Raw genomic sequence first — 26,841 nt, 5'->3', positions numbered from 1 at the left:
TAGTTTTAGAGAAAATTGCTCAAAATGACTATTTCTAGCATAAAAATGGCCGCCATTTCCAAATGAACGAATACGATTTTTCGATGGGAACAATGTGAATAACCCATATTACACCCTTGCCAATTCAGGAAAAAAGTTATCAGACACTTCTTGAGATATTGCAATAAACGGACGATGACAGACGCCTATCGGCCGGTAACCCCCTCCCCCCAAAAAAGAATTCTGCTCGGAGTAGAGCCGCTGCTTCTTTACAATGAAAGGCGCTAGTTTAGGTGGTACAGAAATCTGGTGAGGATGCCTCCTGGTCATCTCCCTAGGGAGGTCTTCAAGGTACGGCCAACTGGGAGGAGGCCCTGGAGAAAACAGAGGACAGGGAAGTGTGGGATGAGCTGCTTGGTGTGCTGCCACCACGACCCGGACCGGAATAACCGACAGAAAATGAAGGAATGAATGTTGATTTGCTGCAGGAGCCCACATTGTGTGGGTTCTGGATCACAATCCATTGAAACGGGTTTACAATCCTGCGGCCAAACTAGATAAAAACCATCACTCACATTAGCTCCAAAATGATCAGAGTTGTATTTTTGCACTTTTGGATCATTTTTAATTAATTTATCAATTTGATTCATTATCTCTGCAAACAAGTTCAAAAATGAATCAGTAAACCGACGTGTTCAGAGGAACTTCAGACTCTCTGTGGGTGTTTCAGATGCTGCATTCTCTTTATGGCCAATAAGCGATCAATCAGGGAACCAATAACTGATTCATTGATGATGAAAATTAACTGCTGCAATAAACTCAGAAACAAAGTAAAAAAAAAAAAAAAAAAAAACGGCACCTCGTTTTCAGAAAAACAAACTTCTAAAGTGAGATCTGCAGGAAACTTGTTGCCGAAGTCGACGCGATCGGATCGAACCCGTGACCTCCGAGGTGATACTCACAGGCGAGCAGCGTGCGGCACAGCAAATCTATCCCAGCGTCTGACGCTCCTCCGCTGGGTTAAACCTCGCTGAGTGACACCGCCCGGCTGCACCAGGCTCTGCGGCGCTCCTTAGCATCTCCGGTGCTGAGGAGGGGGCGAGCCCCAGGACACGGCGCTCTGTGCGGCTCCCTACTGTGGAGCTCCAGAACACCTGTTCAGCAGCGGTGAGCGCATCACGACGCATCGACACACTTACAGAGAGTGCGGCATGAACACTTAGCGAGAGAGAAACAGAGAGAGAGAGAGAGAGAGAGAGTGTGTCTATATTATGAAAGCAGACGCAGCATTCCAGAGAACAAAAGGAGAGAGAGAAGGAGAGTGAGGTCCACCCGGAGGTTAACGTTCACTTTACTAATGCAGCAGAAACTACCGCGGCACTCAGAGTTCATAGCTCTGCCAGGAGAAAAGTACTTTTACATTTACAGTGAGCAGTTTTGCAGAACAGATCCAAAAGAATCACACACACAAAAAAGATCAATACGCCACAGCTCCTCCCACATTTAAAAAAAAAATCTTTAAGTTATAGCTTAAACAAATGTTTAGTTTAAAAATAATAATAATAATAATAATACCCTCTTCTCTCTGAGATGATCTCTCCTACAAACTTTAAGACTCACTGATTACCCTGTGTCCCAAAGTGCGAGGGGTATTGTAATCAGTCGTGTGTGTGTGTGTGTGCGTGCGTTTATCATAATTTATAGGAATCATGAAAACTAGATGAAAAAGCAGTAGAATCAAGTGACAAGTTCTTCCTGCTCCTTTTCAAACATGTAATTTGCCATATTTAAAATGTTAACTTTGCTATCATGAATTTTTTTCATGTCTTTTGTTAAATTTTCTCATATAAAATTGTATTTATCCTTTTCATTTATTCACTCAATATTTTCCTTTATCAATAGTAAAAGTAAGACCCTTCGGCTGCTCCCTTGTTTGCACTCGGGGTCGCAACAGCAAATCCAAGGTGGATCTGCATGTTGAATTGGCACAAGTTTTATGCCGGATGCCCTTCCTGACGCAACTCCACATTACATGGAGAAATGTAGCAGGGGAGGGATTTGAACCGGGAACCTTCTGTACTGACACCAAATGCATTAACCACTTGGCCACCATCCCTGCCCTTTATCAATGAGGCTAGTGATTTTATCAAAAGCACATATTGAAAAATATGTGCTTTTATAAAATTGTATAATTTGTAAATTTAGTATTTTAAATTATTTAGTAAAATATCAGTGACCGACTGGTGTAGCTGACCTCATAATGAAGTCAGAAAAAAAGTCAGAACATGTATGACGTGTTCTGATCCTAACTAGATGATTACTTGCCCCAGGGCAGGTTTGATTCACAGATTGAAATGAAAACTTCATTTTCACCAACAAAGCTATCACCTCCCACCTATCCCGGATTCCAGGGAACTGTTAGGGAGTGACGAAAGCTGCCTCAAAAAAAAGACAACTGCTGCTACAACAACAACAACTGCTACTACGGTACTACTACTGCTGCTAATCACTACTACTACTATTACTACTACTACTGCTACTAAAGTCTTCAACAGCTTATGTCACTCTGTACGTCAAAGTATATGTGTGCAAAATTTTGCTGAATTCTGAGGCTCCATTTGAACAGGAGACACACACACACACACACAATTCAAAATAATAGCAGTGCATTTAAAAATGTGAGTAAAGCTTAAAATCCTTATAATAGCTTTTATTTCCATACACACAAATGCATTGGGAACACTGCACTTTCTATTCCAAATCAAAACATGAAGAAAAATTCAACAAATTTCTTATTACTTTACAGAAATTAAAGAAAAAGTTATATTAGGCTGCTCACAAAAATAACTGTCTGCATTTTTCCTTTCTGTGACCCTTATTACACCCTTACAGGCGAGCTTTATTTAAGAATGAAGGCAGCAAATGTTGTACAAGCTGGTGGTTGTGTACAGTATTTCTGAAAATCTGACTAAATCTGTCTTCCAGGCATTCTTCAGAAGAACAGCTTACTTTGATTAAAAAGTTGATTAATGAGGGGAAAACATCTAAAGAAGTGCAGAAAGTGACAGGCTGATCAGCTAAAATGATCTCAATGCAGTGATGCCGGTATTTGGTTAGACTCTTTCTCTCCGATTGTTCTGTCAGTTATTTTCATTAGTTACTTCATCCAAACCATCAACGTGTTTATTAGACCCCATTCCTACCAGGCTGCTCAAGGAAGCCCTACCATTATTTAATGCTTCGATCTTAAATATGATCAATCTATCTTTATTAGTTGGCTATGTACCACAGGCTTTTAAGGTGTCAGTAATTAAACCATTACTTAAAAAGCCATCACTTGACCCAGCTATCTTAGCAAATTATAGGCCAATCTCCAACCTTCCTTTTCTCTCAAAATTTCTTGAAAGGGTAGTTGTAAAACAGCTAACTGATCATCTGCAGAGGAATGGTCTATTTGAAGAGTTTCAGTCAGGTTTTAGAATTCATCATAGTACAGAAACAGCATTAGTGAAGGTTACAAATGATCTTCTTATGGCCTCAGACAGTGGACTCATCTCTGTGCTTGTTCTGTTAGACCTCAGTGCTGCTTTTGATACTGTTGACCATAAAATTTTATTACAGAGATTAGAGCATGCCATAGGTGTTAAAGGCACTGCGCTGCGGTGGTTTGAATCATATTTATCTAATAGATTACAATTTGTTCATGTAAATGGGGAATCTTCTTCACAGACAAGGTTAATTATGGAGTTCCACAAGGTTCTGTGCTAGGACCAATTTTATTCACTTTATACATGCTTCCCTTAGGCAGTATTATTAGACGGCATTGCTTAAATTTTCATTGTTACGCAGATGATATCCAGCTTTATCTATCCATGAAGCCAGAGGACACACACCAATTAGCTAAACTGCAGGATTGTCTTACAGACATAAAAACATGGATGACCTCTAATTTCCTGCTTTTAAACTCAGATAAAACTGAAGTTATTGTACTTGGCCCCACAAATCTTAGAAACATGGTGTCTAACCAGATCCTTACTCTGGATGGCATTACCCTGACCTCTAGTAATACTGTGAGAAATCTTGGAGTCATTTTTGATCAGGATATGTCATTCAATGCGCATATTAAGCAAATATGTAGGACTGCTTTTTTGCATTTACGCAATATCTCTAAAATTAGAAAGGTCTTGTCTCAGAGTGATGCTGAAAAACTAATTCATGCATTTATTTCCTCTAGGCTGGACTATTGTAATTCATTATTATCAGGTTGTCCTAAAAGTTCCCTGAAAAGCCTTCAGTTAATTCAAAATGCTGCAGCTAGAGTACTGACAGGGACTAGAAGGAGAGAGCATATCTCACCCATATTGGCCTCTCTTCATTGGCTTCCTGTTAATTCTAGAATAGAATTTAAAATTCTTCTTCTTACTTATAAGGTTTTGAATAATCAGGTCCCATCTTATCTTAGGGACCTCATAGTACCATATCACCCCAATAGAGCGCTTCGCTCTCAGACTGCAGGCTTACTTGTAGTTCCTAGGGTTTGTATGAGTAGAATGGGAGGCAGAGCCTTCAGCTTTCAGGCTCCTCTCCTGTGGAACCAGCTCCCAATTCAGATCAGGGAGACAGACACCCTCTCTACTTTTAAGATTAGGCTTAAAACTTTCCTTTTTGCTAAAGCTTATAGTTAGGGCTGGATCAGGTGACCCTGAACCATCCCTTAGTTATGCTGCTATAGACTTAGACTGCTGGGGGGTTCCCATGATGCACTGAGTGTTTCTTTCTCTTTTTGCTCTGTATGCACCACTCTGCATTTAATCATTAGTGATTGATCTCTGTTCCCCTCCACAGCATGTCTTTTTCCTGGTTCTCTCCCTCAGCCCCAACCAGTCCCAGCAGAAGACTGCCCCTCCCTGAGCCTGGTTCTGCTGGAGGTTTCTTCCTGTTAAAAGGGAGTTTTTCCTTCCCACTGTCGCCAAGTGCTTGCTCACAGGGGGTCCTTTTGACCGTTGGGGTTTTTACGTAATTATTGTATGGCCTTGCCTTACAATATAAAGCGCCTTGGGGCAACTGTTTGCTGTGATTTGGCGCTATATAAATAAAATTGATTGATTGAATGAATGCTTTAAAATTGCAACACAAACCAGAAAGACGTGGAAGAAAACGGAAATCGGCCATTTAAATGGATCGAAGAACAGCAAGAATGGCAAAGACTCACTGAATGATGATCAAAGAAGGTCAAAAGTTACCTGTGAGTACTGTAACAATTAGAAGAGATCTATGTGAAGACAAGCTATGGACAAGGAGGTCCTCCGCATAGTCACATTGTTGGGAAAAAAAAAAAAACACCAAAGAAATCATTAACTGGCCTAAAGAGAAACAGAGCAACATTTTGTGGGTTGATCAATCAATCAATCAACTTTTTTCTTGTATAGCGCCAAATCACAACAAACAGTTGCCCCAAGGCGCTCCACATTGCAAGGCAAGGCCATACAATAATTATGAAACACAGTCTACGTCTAAAGCAACATAACCAAGGGATGGTCCAGGGTCACCCGATCCAGCCCTAACTATAAGCCTTAGCGAAAAGGAAAGTTTTAAGCCTAATCTTAAAAGTAGAGAGGGTATCTGTCTCCCTGATCTGAATTGGGAGCTGGTTCCACAGGAGAGGAGCCTGAAAGCTGAAGGCTCTGCCTCCCATTCTACTCTTACAAACCCTAGGAACTACAAGTAAGCCCGCAGTCTGAGAGCGAAGCGCTCTAATGGGGTAATATGGTACTACGAGGTCCCTAAGATAAGATGGGACCTGATTATTCAAAACCTTATAAGTAAGAAGAAGAATTTTAAATTCTATTCTAGCATTAACAGGAAGCCAATGAAGGGAGGCCAACACGGGTGAGATATGCTCTCTCCTGCTAGTCCCCGTCAGTACTCTAGCTGCAGCATTCTGAACCAACTGAAGGCTTTTTAGGGAACTTTTAGGACAACCTGATAATAATGAATTACAATAGTCCAGCCTAGAGGAAATAAATGCATGAATTAGTTTTTCAGCATCACTCTGAGACAAGACCTTTCTGATTTTAGAGATATTGCGTAAATGCAAAAAGGCAGTCCTACATATTTGTTTAATATGCGCTTTGAATGACATATCCTGATCAAAAATAACTCCAAGATTTCTCACAGTATTACTAGAGATCAGGGAAATGCCATCCAGAGTAACGATCTGGTTAGACACCATGCTTCTAAGATTTGTGGGGCCAAGTACAATAACTTCAGTTTTATCTGAGTTTAAAAGCAGGAAATTAGAGGTCATCCATGTCTTTATGTCTGTAAGACAATCCTGCAGTTTAGCTAATTGGTGCGTATCCTCTGGCTTCATGGATAGATAAAGCTGGGTATCATCTGCGTAACAATGAAAATTTAAGCAATACCGTCTAATAATACTGCCCAAGGGAAGCATGTATAAAGTGAATAAAATTGGTCCTAGCACAGAACCTTGTGGAACTCCATAATTAACTTTAGTCTGTGAAGAAGATTCCCCATTTACATGAACAAACTGTAATCTATTAGACAAATATGATTCAAACCACCGCAGCGCAATGCCTTTAATACCTATGACATGCTCTAATCTCTGTAATAAAATTTTATGGTCAACAGTATCAAAAGCAGCACTGAGGTCCAACAGAACAAGCACAGAGATAAGTCCACTGTCCGAAGCCATAAGAAGATCATTTGTAACCTTCACTAATGCTGTTTCTGTACTATGATGAATTCTAAAACCTGACTGAAACTCTTCAAATAGACCATTCCTCTGCAGGTGATCAGTTAGCTGTTTTACAACTACCCTCTCAAGAATCTTTGAGAGAAAAGGAAGGTTGGAGATTGGCCTATAATTAGCTAAGATAGCTGGGTCAAGTGATGGCTTTTTAAGTAATGGTTTAATTACTGCCACCTTAAAGGCCTGTGGTACATAACCAACTAACAACGATAGATTGATCATATTTAAGATTGAAGCATTAAATAATGGTAGGACTTCCTTGAGCAGCCTGGCAGGAATGGGGTCTAATAAGCATGTTGATGGTTTGGATGAAGTAACTAATGAAAATAACTCAGACAGAACAATCGGAGAGAAAGAGTCTAACCAAATACCGGCATCACTGAAAGCAGCCAAAGATAACGATACATCTTTGGGATGGTTATGAGTAATTTTTTCTCTAATAGTCAAAATTTTGTTAGCAAAGAAAGTCATGAAGTCATTACTAGTTAAAGTTAATGGAATACTCAGCTCAATAGAGCTCTGACTCTTTGTCAGCCTGGCTACAGTGCTGAAAAGAAACCTGGGGTTGTTCTTATTTTCTTCAATTAGTGATGAGTAGAAAGATGTCCTAGCTTCACGAAGGGCTTTCTTATAGAGCAACAAACTCTTTTTCCAGGCTAAGTGAAGATCTTCTAAATTAGTGAGACGCCATTTCCTCTCCAACTTACGGGTTATCTGCTTTAAGCTACGAGTTTGTGAGTTATACCACGGAGTCAGACACTTCTGATTTAAAGCTCTCTTTTTCAGAGGAGCTACAGCATCCAAAGTTGTCTTCAATGAGGATGTAAAACTATTGACAAGATACTCTAACTCCCTTACAGAGTTTAGGTAGCTACTCTGCTCTGTGTTGGTATATGACATTAGAGAACATAAAGAAGGAATCATATCCTTAAACCTAGTTACAGCGCTTTCTGAAAGACTTCTAGTGTAATGAAACTTATTCCCCACTGCAGGGTAGTCCATCAGGGTAAATGTAAATGTTATTAAAAAATGATCAGACAAAAGGGAGTTTTCAGGGAATACTGTTAAGTCTTCTATTTCCATACCATAAGTCAGAACAAGATCTAAAATATGATTAAAGTGGTGGGTGGACTCATTTACTTTTTGAGCAAAGCCGATAGAGTCTAATAATAGATTAAATGCAGTGTTGAGGCTGTCATTCTCAGCATCTGTGTGGATGTTAAAATCGCCCACTATAATTATCTTATCTGAGCTAAGCACTAAGTCAGACAAAAGGTCTGAAAATTCACAGAGAAACTCACAGTAACGACCAGGTGGACGATAGATAATAACAAATAAAACTGGTTTTTGGGACTTCCAATTTGGATGGACAAGACTAAGAGACAAGCTTTCAAATGAATTAAAGCTCTGTCTAGGTTTTTGATTAATTAATAAGCTGGAATGGAAGACTGCTGCTAATCCTCCGCCCCGGCCCGTGCTACAAGCATTCTGACAGTTAGTGTGACTCGGGGGTGTTGACTCATTTAAACTAACATATTCATCCTGCTGTAACCAAGTTTCTGTTAGGCAGAATAAATCAATACGTTGATCAATTATTATATCATTTACCAACAGGGACTTAGAAGAAAGAGACCTAATGTTTAATAGACCACATTTAACTGTTTTAGTCTGTGGTGCAATTGAAGGTGCTATATTATTTTTTCTTTTTGAATTTTTATGCTTAAATAGATTTTTGCTAGTTATTGGTGGTCTGGGAGCAGGCACCGTCTCTACGGGGATGGGGTAATAGGGGGATGGCAAGGTTGATGAAGACAAGGTTGTCCTTTTGGGGTGTAGGGGCCGCAGACAGTTTGTAAGACAACCCACAAAAACTGAATTCAAGCCACAGTCCACTGTGAAGACAGTGAAGCACGGTGGAGCAAACGTCATGATATGGGGATGTTTCTAATACTATGGTGTCGGGTCTAAATCTAGATAAAAATCACATAAATCTCATTGCTCACAATAAAAGCACTCGGCTCATGCTAATGTTACCCCATTAGCATCGCATTATGTGATACTAGCGAGATTTCAGGCTAATGTTAGCCTGTTAGCATGGTGTTAAGTGACACCCTTTAGGATTAATAAATAAGATTCATGAATGGAATAGTTTAGACCGTGTTGAATGCTTGGTCAAACAAAGGTCGACATCCACTGGATTCTATGACATACGTTATGCCGTAACTTGGCAACTAAGCATAACAGATGGTACAAACTATTCGTTTTTATAACTATATTAACTCAACCAATAATTTGCCTCACATTTTACCAAAATTGTAGCAACTTTAACTTTTGACCCCTATAGAAACTGAAACTGACCTTTGTCACCATCTTCGTTGTTTTTACTCCATAACTTCCTAACATTCACTCATAGATAGCCCAAACTATGCTTTTTTGGAATTTTATGACAAATAATATGGTATACATCTCAACATGATTAGAACATTTTTATTTCAGCCCTGTGTAATTTTTCATTGGCCCCTACCTAGCTACAGCTGCCAACCTGGGATGCCCACCATATATTTTTGTGTCAGTCGTGGTGCACTGAGGCTGGATTGCAGTGTTGCTTTGAGAGATCTTAAATGATACAAAAACAGCTTCTTCAATTAGATAGACTGCTGCATAAAACACAAGCGATGAAATCATTTATCTTTAGCAGAGAGCTTTTGTCACAACGCGCCGGTTTCTCCTCGACTCTGCAGGCTGCAGCGAGTTCCATCAGCGTCTGCTGCAGAAACAAACTTCAACTTTTGCAGTGGAAATAAAGAATTTGATTGCTGCTGAAGTTTCAGAGAAGTTAATGAAGCGATTCAGCTTAGGAGCAAACTTTAAAGCTCATATTAGATGCTGTAGATGGCGTCATTGGTTCTTTTCCTTGTGATTTGTCTGCAGTGTGAACGCAGCAGCTTCACTATGGGAAACAGCTCCCCACATGAAAGAACGCCAAAGGAAAATATTATTTTGACACCTTAAAGGACTCTAAACAATTACTGTACCGGGGAGACGAACGGTGGAGGCTGATTGGCTGAAAGCTGCCTCAGAATTGCACTGTTTCCATGGTTCCCACTGCGCAGCAACAGGTGAAGAGCAGAGCGAGTTGTTCCAGCACAGACGCATTTCACTTCATTGATTTCCGTGGACGTTTCTGCTATGACGAATCGCTGCACTGATTCATTTCAGAACGGCAGTGAACTGGAGGAAAAGCTCAAACAGCAACGCTGCTCAAAGTGACACACGAGTCGTCTTCTGCTCGAGGCATCACCATCGTTTGACTGGAAAAACTAAGAGTGTGCGCCACTCACAGTCAGCCGCAGTGGAACATCTCTGAATATCTCTGAACGCTGATGATCTCTTTTTGATATATTAAACATAATCTTGAAGAATGCCTCAAGTTGCTATAAAAAAAAAGTTCAGAATCCACAACCAGACGGAATCACAATCTGGATCTGCTGGAATTAAATCTGGATTCATATTTAACTGAATTCATTGAAAGTGCTTTATTTTATGAAATAAATAATCTTAAGAATCAAATCAGTCATCCGGGCAGAACGGTGGATTAGTGGTTAGCACTGTTTGCCTCACAGTAAGAAGGTCATGGGATCGATTCCCACCTGTGGCCTTTCTGTGTGGAGTTTGCATGTTCTCCCCGTGTTTGCGTGGGTTCTCTCCGGATGCTCCGGCTTCCTCCCACCTCCAAAGACATGCAGTTTAGGTGGACTGGAAACTTTAAAATGTCTGTAGGTGTGAGTGTGTTTGTTTGTCTGTATGTGACCATGCGACAGATTGGCGTCCTGTCCAGGGTGTACCCTGCCTCACACCCGATGACTGCTGGGATAGGCTCCAGCCCCCCGTGATCCTTAATTGGTTGAAGATGAGTGAGAGAGTGAGAATCAGTCGTCAGAAAACATACGATGTTGATGCTCCTGTAAAACATCTGAAAGGTCCTGCTGAAATCTGGAGCTTCGTCATGAAGGCTGAGCAATTTTAAACACATAATAATAATAATAATAATAATAATAATAATAAACAGTGTCCTCCAAAAGTATTAGAAAACTTTGTAAATTCACACCTTTTAATTTGTTTATGCCATTTCAAAGACAAAAATAAATAAATAAATAAATTAATTAATTCTAAAATAATCTTCCTTAAACTGAAAGCAAATCTCAACAACCTGTCATAAATTAGTTAAAAATATAAAACTCAAGATGATAGTTGCATAAGTAATGTAACGCTTTGCTATAATACCTTTAAATAATCAGTTTTATTTCCAGTTTTCTTCAGACAAGTCAGGGGATGGATACATGAACATTTCCAAGTTACTGAATATGTCTTGGAGGATTTTCTTTCACCAAAACATCAATTCTAGGCTTGCATCTCAGATGTACCTTCTGGCAAATTGTAGCTGAACTTTTAAGAAAATCCTCCTCTATACCACTTCAACATGAAGCTGTATAACTGGGGATACAAAATGCAAAACATGCACTATGCACAATTTCTCCAATCACATCCACAGAAGCCTATAACTTCTTCTGGGTTGTCTGGGTGTCTTGGTGGCTTTCCTCACTCTTCTCCTTCTTGCACAGTCACTCAGTTTTTGAGAACTGTCTACTTCCACACAGATTTACCACAGAGTGCCATACTGTTTGTATTTCTTCATAACGGACGTAAATAAAGTCCAAGACATTTTCACTGTCTTGGAAATGTTCATATATCCATTCCCTGACTCGTCTGAAGAAAACTGGCAATTAAACAGATTATTTACAGGTATTATACCAAAGGGGCCCATTACTTATGCAACCCATCATCTTGGTTTTTATATTTTTAATTCATTTCTATTAAATTGTAGAGATTTGCTTTCAGTTTGAGTTTAACACCTAAGCCTGTATATCCTTATATATATATATATATATATATATATATATATATATATATATATCCTATCATCGATGGGAAATTTCACAAGCCAAAATGAGGCTGGTGGTAGGCGGTTAAGGAAGATAATTTTTGAAATTTTTATTTTTTTGTATTTGAAATGGCATAAACAAATTAAAATGTCTGAAATACTAAGTGCTCCAATACCTTTGGAGGGCGCTGTACATAACATAACTAAGGTCTAAGAGTTCATCCAAAATTTAACGTCTCAAATCTCAAAAAAATAATAAAAACTACTCATACTTCCTCTGCGAAATTAAAAACTTTCTTGCATGTCGTTACATCTTAAGCCTGCTGCGGTCACAATGACAAATAATTTTTGAGTGTAAAAACCAAAAAGTTTAAATATTTTGTTATATTTTCATAAAGTGCTTCCATTTAAAGGAAATATAAATGAAAACACATCAGTCCAAGCTTTCTTGCAACTGCTTCAAATATGACAATGGAAATCTTCCATTCTGCACAAAATTATCCTGATGGATCCTTTCACAGCACGCCAGTGCACCATGACATCTCACAGCATGCGATACACCTTGGCATGTGTCAGCACGCCAACACACTGTGATGCATCACACCATGCGATACACCATGGCACCTCATAGCGCGCCGATGCACTGTGACATCTCAAAGCTCGCCGATGCACTGTGACATCTCACAGCGCGCAATGCATTGTGATCTCTCAAAGCTCACCGATGCACCGTGATGTCTCACAGTTCGCGGGAGCACCGTGAGGGCCTTACAGCTCGCCGATGCACTGAGATATCTCAAAGCTCATCCATGCACTGTGACATCTCACAGCGCGCAATGCATTATGATGTCCCACAGCTCGCCGGTGCACCGTGAGGGCCTCACAGCTCACAGATCAATCAATCAATCAATCAACTTTTTTCTTGTATAGCGCCAAATCACAACAAACAGTTGCCCCAAGGCGCTCCACATTGCAAGGCAAGGCCATACAATAATTATGAAACACAGTCTACGTCTAAAGCAACATAACCAAGGGATGGTCCAGGGTCACCCGATCCAGCCCTAACTATAAGCCTTAGCGAAAAGGAAAGTTTTAAGCCTAATCTTAAAAGTAGAGAGGGTATCTGTCTCCCTGATCTGAATTGGGAGCTGGTTCCACAGGAGAGGAGCCTGAAAGCTGAAGGCTCTGCCTCCCATTCTACTCTTACAAACCCTAGGAACTACAAGTAAGCCCGCAGTCTGAGAGCGAAGCGCTCTAATGGGGTAATATGGTACTATGAGGTCCCTAAGATAAGATGGGACCTGATTATTCAAAACCTTATAAGTAAGAAGAAGAATTTTAAATTCTATTCTAGCATTAACAGGAAGCCAATGAAGGGAGGCCAACACGGGTGAGATATGCTCTCTCCTGCTAGTCCCCGTCAGTACTCTAGCTGCAGCATTCTGAACCAACTGAAGGCTTTTTAGGGAACTTTTAGGACAACCTGATAATAATGAATTACAATAGTCCAGCCTAGAGGAAACAAATGCATGAATTAGTTTTTCAGCATCACTCTGAGACAAGACCTTTCTGATTTTAGAGATATTGCGTAAATGCAAAAAGGCAGTCCTACATATTTGTTTAATATGCGCTTTGAATGACATATCCTGATCAAAAATAACTCCAAGATTTCTCACAGTATTACCAGAGATCAGGGAAATGCCATCCAGAGTAACGATCTGGTTAGACACCATGCTTCTAAGATTTGTGGGGCCAAGTACAATAACTTCAGTTTTATCTGAGTTTAAAAGCAGGAAATTAGAGGTCATCCATGTCTTTATGTCTGTAAGACAATCCTGCAGTTTAGCTAATTGGTGCGTATCCTCTGGCTTCATGGATAGATAAAGCTGGGTATCATCTGCGTAACAATGAAAATTTAAGCAATACCGTCTAATAATACTGCCCAAGGGAAGCATGTATAAAGTGAATAAAATTGGTCCTAGCACAGAACCTTGTGGAACTCCATAATTAACTTTAGTCTGTGAAGAAGATTCCCCATTTACATGAACAAACTGTAATCTATTAGACAAATATGATTCAAACCACCGCAGCGCAATGCCTTTAATACCTATGACATGCTCTAATCTCTGTAATAAAATTTTATGGTCAACAGTATCAAAAGCAGCACTGAGGTCCAACAGAACAAGCACAGAGATAAGTCCACTGTCCGAAGCCATAAGAAGATCATTTGTAACCTTCACTAATGCTGTTTCTGTACTATGATGAATTCTAAAACCTGACTGAAACTCTTCAAATAGACCATTCCTCTGCAGGTGATCAGTTAGCTGTTTTACAACTACCCTCTCAAGAATCTTTGAGAGAAAAGGAAGGTTGGAGATTGGCCTATAATTAGCTAAGATAGCTGGGTCAAGTGATGGCTTTTTAAGTAATGGTTTAATTACTGCCACCTTAAAGGCCTGTGGTACATAACCAACTAACAAAGATAGATTGATCATATTTAAGATTGAAGCATTAAATAATGGTAGGACTTCCTTGAGCAGCCTGGCAGGAATGGGGTCTAATAAGCATGTTGATGGTTTGGATGAAGTAACTAATGAAAATAACTCAGACAGAACAATCGGAGAGAAAGAGTCTAACCAAATACCGGCATCACTGAAAGCAGCCAAAGATAACGATACATCTTTGGGATGGTTATGAGTAATTTTTTCTCTAATAGTCAAAATTTTGTTAGCAAAGAAAGTCATGAAGTCAGCACCGAGACATCTCAAAGCTGATCGATGCACAGAGACATCTCAAAGCTCATCGATGCACCGTGATATCTCACAGCGGGAAATCAAATCAAATCAATTTTATTTATATAGCGCCAAATCACAACAAACAGTTGCCCCAAGGCGCCTTATATTGTAAGGCAAAGCCATACAATAATTACGGAAAAACCCCAACGGTCAAAACGACCCCCTGTGAGCAAGCACTTGGTGACAGTGGGAAGGAAAAACTCCCTTTTAACAGGAAGAAACCTACAGCAGAACCAGGCTCAGGGAGGGGCAGTCTTCTGCTGGGACTGGTTGGGGCTGAGGGAGAGAACCAGGAAAAAGACATGCTGTGGAGGGGAGCAGAGATCAATCACTAATGCAGAGTGGAAATGCATTGTGATGTCTCAAAGCTCACCGATGCACCGTGACGTCTCACAGCTCGCCGGTGCACCATGAGGGCCTCACAGCTCGCCGATGCACCGAGACATCTCAAAGCTCATCAATGCACAGAGACATCTCAAAGCTCGCCGATGCGCAGTGACATCTCACAACGGAAAATGCACTGTGATGTCTCAAAGCTCACCGATGCTCCGTGACGCCTCACAGCTCGCCGATGCACCGAGACATCTCAAAGCTCGCCGATGCGCTGTGATGTCTCACAGCACACAACACATTGTGATGTCACACAGCACGCCGGTGCACCATGACGTCACACAGCGCGCCGGTGCACCATGACGTCACACAGCGCGCCGGTGCACCGAGACATCTCAGAGCTCGCCGATGCACCGAGACATCTCAGAGCTCGCCGATGCACCGAGACATCTCAGAGCTCGCCGATGCACCGAGACATCTCAGAGCTCGCCGATGCACCGAGACATCTCAGAGCTCGCCGATGCACCGAGACATCTCAGAGCTCGCCGATGCACCGAGACGTCTCAGAGCTCGCCGATGCACCGAGACGTCTCAAAGCACGCCGATGAACCGTCGTCTCAAAGCTTGCCGATGCACCGAGACGTCTCAAAGCTCACCGATGCATTGAGACGTCTCACAGCGCGCAATGCATTGTGATGTCTCAAAGCTCCCCAATGAACCATGACGTCTCACAGCGCGCCGATGCACCGTGAGGGCCTCAAAGCTCGCCGATACACTGAGACATCTCAAAGCTCGCCGATGCACCGAGACATCTCAAAGCTCGCCGATGCCCCATGACATCTCAAAGCTCGCCGATGCACCATGACATCTCAAAGTTCACCAATGCACCGTGACGTCTCACAGCGCGCAATGCATTGTGATGTCTCAAAGCTCACCAATGAACCGTGACGTCACACAGCACGCTGGTGCACCATGACGTCACACAGCGCACTGGTGCACAATGACGTCTCACAGCGCGCCGGTGCACCATGAGGGCCTCAAAGCTCACCGATGCACCGAGACATCTCAGAGCTCACCGATGCACCGAGACATCTCAGAGCTCACCGATGCACCGAGACATCTCAGAGCTCACCGATGCACCGAGACATCTCAGAGCTCACCGATGCACCGAGACATCTCAAAACTCACCGATGCATCGAGACGTCTCATAGCGCGCAATGCATTGTGAAGTCGCAAAGCTCACCAATGAACCGTGACCTCACACAGTGCGCCGGTGCACCATGAGGGCCTCACAGCTCGCCGATGCACCAAGACATCTCAAAGCGCGCAACGCATTGTGATGTCTCAAAGCTCACCAATGAACCGTGATGTCACACAGCGCGCTGGTGCACCATGACGTCTCACAGCGCGCTGGTGCACCATGACGTCTCACAGCACGCTGGTGCACTGTAAGGGCCTCAAAGCTTGCCGATACACTCAGACATCTCAAAGCTCGCCGATGCACCGACACATCTCAAAGCTCACCGATGCACCGTCACGTCTCACAGCACGCAACGCATTGTGATGTCTCAAAGCTCACCAATGAACCGTGACGTCACACAGCACGCCGGTGCACCATGACGTCTCACAGCGCGGCGGTGCACCATGAGGGCCTCAAAGCTCACTGATGCACCGAGACATCTCAAAGCTCACCGATACCTCTCAAAGCTCACCGATGCACCGAGACATCTCAAAGCTCACCGATGCACCGAGACATCTCAAAGCTCACCGATGCACCGAGACATCTCAAAGCTCACCGATGCATCGAGACGTCTCATAGCGCGCAATGCATTGTGAAGTCGCAAAGCTCACCAATGAACCGTGACGTCACACAGCGTGCCGGTGCACCATGACGTCTCACAGCGCGCCGGTGCACCATGACGTCTCACAGCGTGCCGGTGCACCATGACGTCTCACAGCGCGCCGGTGCACCATGACGTCTCACAGCGTGCCGGTGCACCATGACGTCTCACAGCGCGCCGGTGCACCATGACGTCTCACAGCGTGCCGGGGCACCATGACGTCTCACAGCGTGCCGGGGCACCATGACGTCTCACAGCACGCCGGTGCACCATGAGGGCCTCAAAGCTCACCGATGCACCGAGACAGCTCAAAGCTCACCGATGCACCGAGACATCTCAAAGCTCACCGAGTGCAATGCATTGTGAAGTCGCAAAGCTCACCAATGAACCGTGACGTCAGACAGCGCGCCGGTGCACCATGAGGGCCTCAAAGCTCACCGATACACCGAGACATCTCAAAGCTCACCGATGCACCGAGACATCTCAAAGCTCACCAATGCACTGAGACATCTCAAAGCTCACTGATGCACTGAGACATCTCAAAGCTCACCGATGCACCGAGACGTCTTACAGCACGCAATGCATTGTGATGTCGCAAAGCTCACCAATGCACTGTGACGTCTCACAGCGTGCCATGCATGTGACATTTCAAAGCTCGACGATGCACTGTGATGTCTCTCAGCGTGCCAGGGCACTGTGACGTCTCACAGCATGGAAGTGGCATTGTTCAGGGTTTCACAGAATGAACCATCTAGGTGCCCAAAATGAATCACAATTCTGCAGCATGAAAACTGTGACCGTTAAAGGCATGCACGTTTGTGTGTGCATGACATTTTATGAGGGATTGTGGGCGTTTTCCCAGCGGTTTCTCTGACAGCGAGGAAATGACTCACATCAATCATCAGACGCCACATTAACATCGCCATGGTGATGAGCAGTGGCACTTTTCACTTCACAGAAGCACTGCAGCTCACTCAAAATATAAAAAATTAGACAGTACCCCAAATATCATCACCCTCGCCCCCTAGTGGCTGAATGCAGCACCATTAGCCCCCCCTCAATCTCTCAATTTAGTGAAATATGAAGTCAATAAACTCTGTGCAGATGATTTCATACAGTTTTAATGTATATATATCTGCACTGAATAAGCATATTTATGATTACTTATCTTTTTCCAAAGGTGTAGGCTCATACTGACAGTGGTGGCGCTCTTCACCACAGAGTGACAGACTAAACGCCGCTGTGATTGACAGCTGCTCTGAATTCAAAGATTTTAAATGGATCCACTCCAAATCATGTTTTCTGAGAAAACTGATCATTATTTGTTAAGTGATTTTCCAAGGACTTTAAAATGATCAAGTTCACTGACGCACAATGAAACTCAAACGTCAGCAGACACAAACGTCCGTGTCCGGATCCAAACCGAGCTGTGATGGATTAGTCACTGCTCGCTGCGTTCACGCCAACAGAACAACAAGCAAAGTGCAAACAGGAGTGAAATGAACTTCAATCACAGTCGTCAGTCAGCAAATAATAATGTTTTTACACATAAACGCACACACGTGCCAGCAGCCGCACATGCACAAACATTTTGGAACCCTTGCGCATTTTGCACATCTGATCAGACTGACTGTTTCGACTCTGATTCGTGTCTTTGTGTTTTAGTCTCCATTTTACCTCAAAGAACTCTGGGAAAGTGAGAATATTGGCTGCTGGAGTTTTGACCAGATCGAGGAGCTTTGGATTAATGGATTTGATTTGCTGCTAACTTATAAAATCATGACTGGTTTCATCTTAACTTCCTGAACTGGTTGAACCTTAAGTGCCGCCATGACCCCTTTGTTCTCCAGGTGCTAATTGATTATTTGTTTCTTGGATGAAGACTAATTCTGCAGGTGGTGGAGACTTTGACCATCTTGCTCAAGTGTTATGGAAATTTCTAGCTGCCAAAATTCCTCACATTTAGCTGAAATGTTCAAGTTTATGCTTAAAATTCATATTTTTTCCTGTTCTGTACCATTAGCAGATTATTTGACTGAAGCTCACCGTTTTATCAGGAAGTTGATTTTTGTCTCTTTGACTTGTAAATTATTTTATTTCTTGTTTTGTTTTGTGATTTCCCACATTAAGGCCCTTTATGAATAAAGTCATTACTATTTATGATGATGGTTGGCATCCAGGAGCCAAAGTGATTCGATGTTGTCATGGATGCAGCACAGACTCGACACAGAAGAGTGAATGAAACATCTCGACTCAAGTCCCCCACCAGAAACTTCACATCTTTTTAATCTGTGGCCCGAGTCATCCCGGAGGAGCCACGGTGGAAGAATGTGGCTTTTTTCAAAGCAAAGGAGTCACTGCAGAATGAAGAAAAAAAAAATGCATTCCAAATTGAACAAGAGAAAGAAGAAAGTGAGTGAGAACAGAAAGACGAGTCTCTAATGAGCCTGTGAGTCAGAAAATTTCTCATCACGACAAAATGTTTTCATGCAGCAGAGCGTGTTTAAACCGCGGCTACGTGCAAGCCATTTCACACTGACAGGAAGTCCATCCTCCTCCCTGAGCGGGAGGAATCCAGATCAATGATCTGATCTGGATCAATTCATACCAGTGACAGTTGCCTGTGGTTTTCTTGTTTGTTTTCACTTTTTAACATTTTTGTTGTTGTTTGTTGATTTATTTCTTTATCACTCCTCTTGTATCTTTAAACTATTTATTTTTTAACCTTTCTTTACTTTTTACCTCCACCAACAAAATTGGGAGGTTGTTATGTTTTCACCCATTTGTTTGTTTGTCTGTGAACAGCCTGAAACCCACAATTTTACAGACATCGTTATGAAATTTTTACAGAGGATTCATATCCTGATAGGCAAGAACTGATTCAATTTTCAAGGTCGTAGGTCAAAGTCAGGAAAAATATTGGAACAATTCCTTTCACTTAATATTGAATGAATTTTCAAAAATTCAGAACTTGAATTTCTTTCATATCTGAGTGTTATGTAGGATGGTATCCTTTATCAGCTGACAAAGTTTGATCCAGATCTGATCCAGATTACAGATTTTGTGGCCATGGAAAACCCCATTGAATGTATATTTTAAAGTATATCTTAATCAAACGTGCCCAATCACACTCATATCTGAAAGTCAGGTGCAGACTGGCACTCACTATTGTAGCTTTTTTTTTGCCAAAGACAGAATAATAATTAACAACAAACTTGTGATGATATGCAAATTCTAGAAAATGGCGTTGTTGTGTAGTACAGAAAACAGATGTTTAGAGGGACATACAACCCCAATTCCAATGAAGTTGGGACGTTGTGTAAAATGTAAATAAAAACAGAATACAATGATTTGCAAATCCTCTTCAACCTATATTCAATTGAAGACAAGATATTTAATGTTCAAACTGATAAACTTTATTGTTTTTGTGCAAATATTTGCTCATTTTGAAATGGATGCCTGCAACACGTTTCAAAAAAGCTGTGACAGTGGTATGTTTACCACTGTGTTACATCACCTTTCCTTCTAACAACACTCAATAAGCGTTTGGGAACTGAGGACACTAATTGTGAGTGTCATGATTGGGTATAAAAGGAGCTTCCCCAAAAGTCTCAGCTGTTGTTTTCTATCAAAGGAAACTATAAGGCCGGAATATGGATTTAAGGGTGTAATCTAAGTAAAGCACTTACTTTTTGAAGAAAATAAATATTGGATTAAAAACTTGGTTTTTACAGGAGGGGTAAATTTTCATGAATCAGGGCCTGTTCGCCTGGGGTTTTCCAAGAAATTACTTCAAAAATGATGTCACTGAAAGCTGCTATTATTGGTGTGAGATTTGCTTAGTGTGGAAAGGTCACCCACTTTGGGTGGAGACACGAACCCCTGAAATGTATAAAAATGACTGTCATGCTTCGTGTATTCGAAGTGGTCCTGGTGTTTGCCGTTTGACCGGGACTCCATGAACTGACAGTTTTCTTTAAAAAAAAAATTAATTTTTTTTTTTTTTTACCGGCCCATGAAATGTCTGATCACGCCAGAGTTTTCTGTAACAAACTTAAACTGACTTGAATGTAACTGATCAATTGAATGTGATCAGTGGATTTATTGTTGCATTATTCTGGGTTGCATTTAACGGCACATCATTAGCGCTGCCTCACATCATTTACTTGAAAAATAAATTCAAAAAACATCCATTCTGGTAATGTTATTAAAAATAAAGAAATAAATTAATCACTTTAAAAAAATGATCTATTCGTCTGCGTCAAACATCATATACGTCAATACATCACAATTTCAAAGCAAATTCATCAATTTCAAATACTTTAGGAAACTCTGTTTATTGCTTTTTAAACAATTCAACAAAACAAAAAACAAGCTCTTTGGTGGAAGTCAACAATAAATACTCATCAACAATTTACTTTAACATGATGAGAATTTATGTAATTATTTAGCAGCTATCAATCTGTTTTTAGAACAGTATATAATCTGACATTCGATTACGTGGGACGGCTCGTCAATACGACAGCTACAGATGGAAGCTGCAGAGAGCCAGCGGATCAATAAGCCCATGCTAACTAGTTAACTGGTTCCTCACCATAATATGTCATCTCACCAGTTTTGCTTTTACAGCAAATTACCAGTTAATGAAAAAAATTCAGAACCTCACAATATTGATACAAATGTGTGATTCTTAGTGCCGCTTTGACACTGCGGTCATGTGACTCACTTTCCTGCGCTGCATCAGCTGGGCTAAGGGACCGCCCACAACGCCCACAAGCAAACACAGAACACGCAGTTCCAGCGACAGTGTGTCAGAGTGAACCCGAATGAGCTCTCTGCATCTCAACCTCATCAGAGCTGCAGATTCTCTAATGTAATCCCGCCTGCCTTTTTTCTCCTTTTGCATTGCCATGGTAACACATTGCCAGAGATGATGATTCTTAATGGCTACCTTGGGCCCCCGGCGGTGTGCCGCAGGGAGCGATGCTGCGGCACAATTCCAGCTTCAGTCCAACAATCAGAGACGTGGAGTCGAGATGTTCTAATCTCACATTGTTCTGCAGAACCAAAAATTTAATCTCTTTATCATATCGAATTATACGCAACTAAAGTCAAACGTCATCTTTCTAAAATACTGAGGTCAAATCTTTTGAAAGTAACAAAAAAAAAACTGTGTGAACAGATGTTTATTCCATTAGTTTGTTTGTTTATTTTTATATTTGCACCTTGTGATGTCACAAAGACTTCATGAGATTAAAGACAAACAACTGGTAGATGATGGAAAAATAAACAGGAAAAATCTGCATCCCCTCCTAGTTATTCTTCAGCTAAATCACATAAATCTGTCACTTTGTGTCCGTTTTGTTGTGCACTCAGACGGTAAATAACAACCGGAAATAAAGATCAACTGCCAGAGGGCCATCACATGTCCGACCCTTTGTGACATCATAATCTGAGGCAGCCCGTCATCACCAACTAGATTTGATGAGTTTATCCCAAATCCAAGTAGTCATTCATTTTGACATGTCTCGGGTCTGGACAGAAAGGGACGGTGCGATCCTCCGTCGAGCGGCGGAGGCACTCAAACAATCACAGACAGAAAAGAGAAGCTGAAAAAGTCCACGAGTGCTGCAACACGAAAAAAAAAGATGTAACTCTGAAAACAACTAGATCCACATACTTCCTGTCCAACAATCTCATCAACCAACTAGAAGCACTCGGAAAGCGCAAACCTCCGCCAAGGCCATAGATTAACCCTCTGGGGTCCGAGGGCATTTTTTTGGACAGTTCACTCGCCTGGCATAAATGTTTTAATTATTGCTGTTAACACCTCTCCTTGCATCCCACAATCAAGTTTTATGTCTCTTTTTTCAGGACAACCTGTACTTTCAAAATATAAAACACAACTACAGCATATATAAGTGTAATAAAGGTTTACAATCAGAAATAAGAAAGGAAAAAATAAAGCGGAAAATAATTTTACACACATTTATTCAAAACACACAGCAAACTATAATAAACTAGTAGCACATCACTCTTAAAAACAACCTTTGGTGTGTCACGTGAGGTGAATCTGCCCTACGACTGGATTTTGGAAAACCATGTGACGGTGAACCAACACTCACAATGTGGACACTCACATTGCTCACGTCATCACACAGCTTCTATGAGGAGTACAAAGATGGTGGACAGTGGCTCGAAAATCCGCGGAGTTCACTTTTCATAAAAAAAAAAAAAGTAAGTTTCCATCTCATATCATTAAAAAGTTATTTATAATTTAGTAAAGTTTGGTCTCAGCCGTCGTATACGACGGCGTCGGCCCCAAAGGGTTAAACCCTTAGATCTTCAGCAAATGTATTTATAAAGAGAAACTGCATGAACTACACAAGTTTTTTTATTTTCTAATAACAAGTTTATTCAATGAGGAGAAACAAATGCTAAATTATTGTTGTGTCGTAACTTAATTTTTGTTCAGCCTTTGTGACCCGTCTTCATGAAGTTAGATGCAAAAATATTGAAATTGGCCCTATCCTGCAATGATAAAGAATCCTTAAAAAAAATAAATTACTGGATCCGGCTCGTGTTCCAGATCATTACCAAAATTTAATGACTTCTAAGTTAGGCCAAGATACACCCCTGGTAAAAATTTCATTCAAATCCGTTGAGCGTTTTTTGAGCAATTCTGCTAACAAACCAACCAACCAACCAACCAACCAACAAACGGACGCGACCGAAAACATAACCTCCTTGGCGGAGGTAATTATTGAGTACCAAATTACCATGGCAACATCAATGCTTTTTTTTTTTTTTTTTAATCCAGCAGCAAAAACAAAATGTGTTTGTGAAATAATAAAACTTTCAGTGCAGCGTTTGCGTTAGCCAGCACGTCACCTCTGATGACATTACTTTAATTTTTTTTCCTGTCGATATTTACGTGCAAGCTTTATGTGGGGTCAAAAGGGTGCATGGGGGGATTGAATCCACATAGGATGGATGACACCCCGCCAACATTAGCAGAAAATTATTATAATTTCTTTATAGAAACTTCAGCACTTTATTAAAAGACTTTAACTGGAAGATAAGACAAGATCTTTCTAATGACTTAGAAATTATTACTTTTGCTGCTCTTCTTTTTTTTTTTTAAAGTGTGTGAAGAGAAATACAAAAAAAACAAAAAAACATTCCAACACAGTGAAAACATTCTGACCTTTCAATTAAATTAAATTAGTCAGCCTGTGGCCATGAAAAAATTAATGACGTTTGAGCACATGAGACCATTAGCTACAGAGTGTGAGCACAAAAATAAATAAATAAATAAAGGAGGCTGACAACAATAAAGCAGCGAGCTGAAAGGAGTGCAATTAAACAAACGTCACGTATGACGCAAACGGAACACAGGAGGTGTCACACTTCATGAAACCAAGAATATATTGAGCATTTTAAACATTTTAATGGTCGGAAAGTCAACAATGTTGAAGTGTGACAAGAAATAAAAAAGAAAAAGCACAAGTTCAAAGTGTCAGCTTTAAGTTCAGGGTGATCACATCCAGTGAACAATTTAGAAATCACAGGACTGACAGAAAGAAGTTCTGGCAAACTTAGCTTTTACATGTTAAAACTCACGTCAGTAAAAGTCAGCAAATGTTGTGCAGCAAGTTAAATTTCTGCTGTGATTTAGACGCTGCTGCTGCTTGCAGATGCGTTTACAGGCGAGGGCTCCTGACAATATTTAGGATAATATTTCTCGATGCAGGATTCAGAGATATTGCGAGTGTGAAACACAAAACACTTACTGGTTCCTGGAGTCATACGAGCCGGCGGTCCACACGCTCTGACAAACACAGAGAGGAAAAGACACACATTACACACCAGCAGCTAACAAAACACACACACACACACACACAACCAGTGACACTTTCACATGCAGTTGTGTGAAAATAGATTAGATAGAACTTTATTAATCCCTTGGGAAAACTCCCTCAGGGAAACTGAGGTTCCAGCAGCATTGTATAGCCGCACACAAGGTAAGAAGCACACAGAGCATCAAAAGTAGAAGTAAAAAACAGTGGATATAAATATAAATACAAAAATATAATACATGAAATACTGCTCGCTATTGGTTTACTGGCTACTACTGTTCCTCTCCTTCCCGTCCCCTGTCTTCCTGTTGCTCTCCCTCCCCCTGAGTGAGGAGTTGTACAGTCTAATGGCCTGAGGGACAAAGGAGTTTTTCAGTCTGTTGGTCCTGTACTTGGGAAGGGGCAGTGTGTGGCTGAAGAGGCTCCTCTAGTTGCTGATGACGGTGTGCAGAGGGTGACTGGCATCGTCCATAATGATTTTGGCCTCCCATCACTGGCTTCCAGGGGAGGTGATGGTCTAGTGGTTGAGCGTTGGGCTTTGGACCAGAAGATCCTCGGTTCAAATCCCAGCCTGACCGGATAATCAATAAGGGCTCTTGTTGCTCCTGGTGTGTAGTGGGCTCCTTGCATGGCAGCAGCCTGACATCAGGGTGAATGTGAGGCAATGATGTGTAAAGCACTTTGAGCGTTTGATGCAGATGGAAACTCAAATCAAATCAAACTGATGCAGTGCATCCGGAACGTATTCACAGCGCTTCACTTTTTCCATATTTTTTTATGCTACAGCCTTATTCCAAAATAGAGTAAATTCATTTTCCCCCCTCAAAATTCTACCCACAACACCCCATAATGACAACTTTTTGTTTTATGAATTTATTAAAAAAAATTTAAAAATAAGAAATCAGATGGACGTAAGTATTCACACCCTTTGCTCAGTACTTTGTTGATGCACCTTAAGCAGCAATTACAGCCTCAGGTCTTCTTGAATATGATGCCACAAGCTTGGTGCACCTAGCTTTGGGCAGTTTTGCCCATTCAGCACCATGCAGCACCTCTCAAGCTCCATCAGGTTGGATGGGGAGTGTCGGTGCACAGCCATTTTCAGATCTCTCCAGAGATATTCAATCTGATTCAGGTCTGGGCTCTGGCTGGACCACTCAAGGACATTCCCAGAGTTGTCCTGAAGCCACTCCTTTGATATCTTGGCTGTGTGCTTAGGGTCATTGTCTTGCTGAATGATGAACCGACATACTCGTCTGTGGTCAAGAATGTCTCTGTACGTTGCTGCATCCTTCTTTCTCTCAATCCTGACTAGTCTCCCAGTTCCTGCCGCTGACAAACATCCACACAGCATGATGCTGCCACCACCATTCTTCACTGTAAGGATGGTTCCTGGTTTCCTCCAAACATGACACCTCCCATTCACACCAAAGAGTTCAATCTTTGTCGCATCAGATCAGAGAATTTTGGTTCTCATGGTCTGGGAGTTCTTCAGGTGCCTTTTGGCAAAGTCCAGGTGGGCTGCCATGTGCCTTTTACTAAGAAGTGACTTCCGTCTGGCCACTCTACCATACAGGCCTGATTGGTGGATTGCTGCAGAGATGGTTGTCTTTCTGGAAGGTTCTTCTCTTTTCACAGAGGAATGCTGGAGCACTGACAGTGACCATCGGGTTCTTGGTCACCTCCCTGACTAAGGCCCTTCTCCCTGATCGCTCAGTTCAGACAGGCAGCCAGCTCTAAGAAGAGTCCTGGTGGATCTGAACTTCTTCCATTTACAGATGGAAGCCACTGTGCTCATTGGGACCTTCAAAGCAGCAGAAATGTTTCTGTACCCTTCCCCAGATTTGTGCCTCAAGACAATCCTGTCTCTGAGAGCTACATGCACTGTCAACTGTGGGACCTTATATGCAGACAGGTGTGCGTCTTTCCAAATCATGTCCAATCAACTGAATTTACCCCAGGTGGACTCCAATTAAGCTGTAGAAACATCTCAAGGATGATGAGTGGAAACAGGATACACCTGAGCTCAATTTCAAGCTTTATGCCAAAGGCTGTGAATATTCATGTACATGTGATTTCTTCTTTTTTTTTTATGGATTTGCAAAACTCTTAAAAAAAACTGTTTTCCACATTGTCATTATGGGGTACTGTGTATAGAATTTTGAGGAAAAAATTAATTCCATCCATTTTGGAATAAGGCTGTAACATAACAAAATGTGGAAAAAGTGAATGCGAATACTTTCTGGTCATACTGTAAATTTGTACAAGCTGCCAAAAATATGAGAGAAGCAGGTGTTAAACTGGCTTTCAACTACTCATTGTAAAA

The 26,841-nt window shown here is 41.5% G+C and overlaps 1 protein-coding gene across 2 annotated transcripts in view; it reads right to left on the bottom strand.

Moving 5' to 3' along the window:
- ankfn1 (ankyrin repeat and fibronectin type III domain containing 1) overlaps positions 1-26,841 on the bottom strand; it is a 106,637-nt gene that overhangs the window by 61,529 nt on the left and 18,267 nt on the right. For both annotated transcript variants that reach the window (XM_034193303.1, XM_034193302.1), the window contains exon 6: positions 24,450-24,487. In XM_034193303.1, coding sequence (XP_034049194.1) covers positions 24,450-24,487 — 38 coding nt within the window. The remainder of the gene's footprint in view (positions 1-24,449; positions 24,488-26,841) is intronic.

Source organism: Thalassophryne amazonica, chromosome 18 (assembly GCF_902500255.1).
Source record: "Thalassophryne amazonica chromosome 18, fThaAma1.1, whole genome shotgun sequence".
Classification (NCBI taxonomy): domain Eukaryota; kingdom Metazoa; phylum Chordata; class Actinopteri; order Batrachoidiformes; family Batrachoididae; genus Thalassophryne; species Thalassophryne amazonica.
Note: the sequence above shows the minus strand (reverse complement) of the source record. Positions and strands in the feature narration are given on the sequence as shown.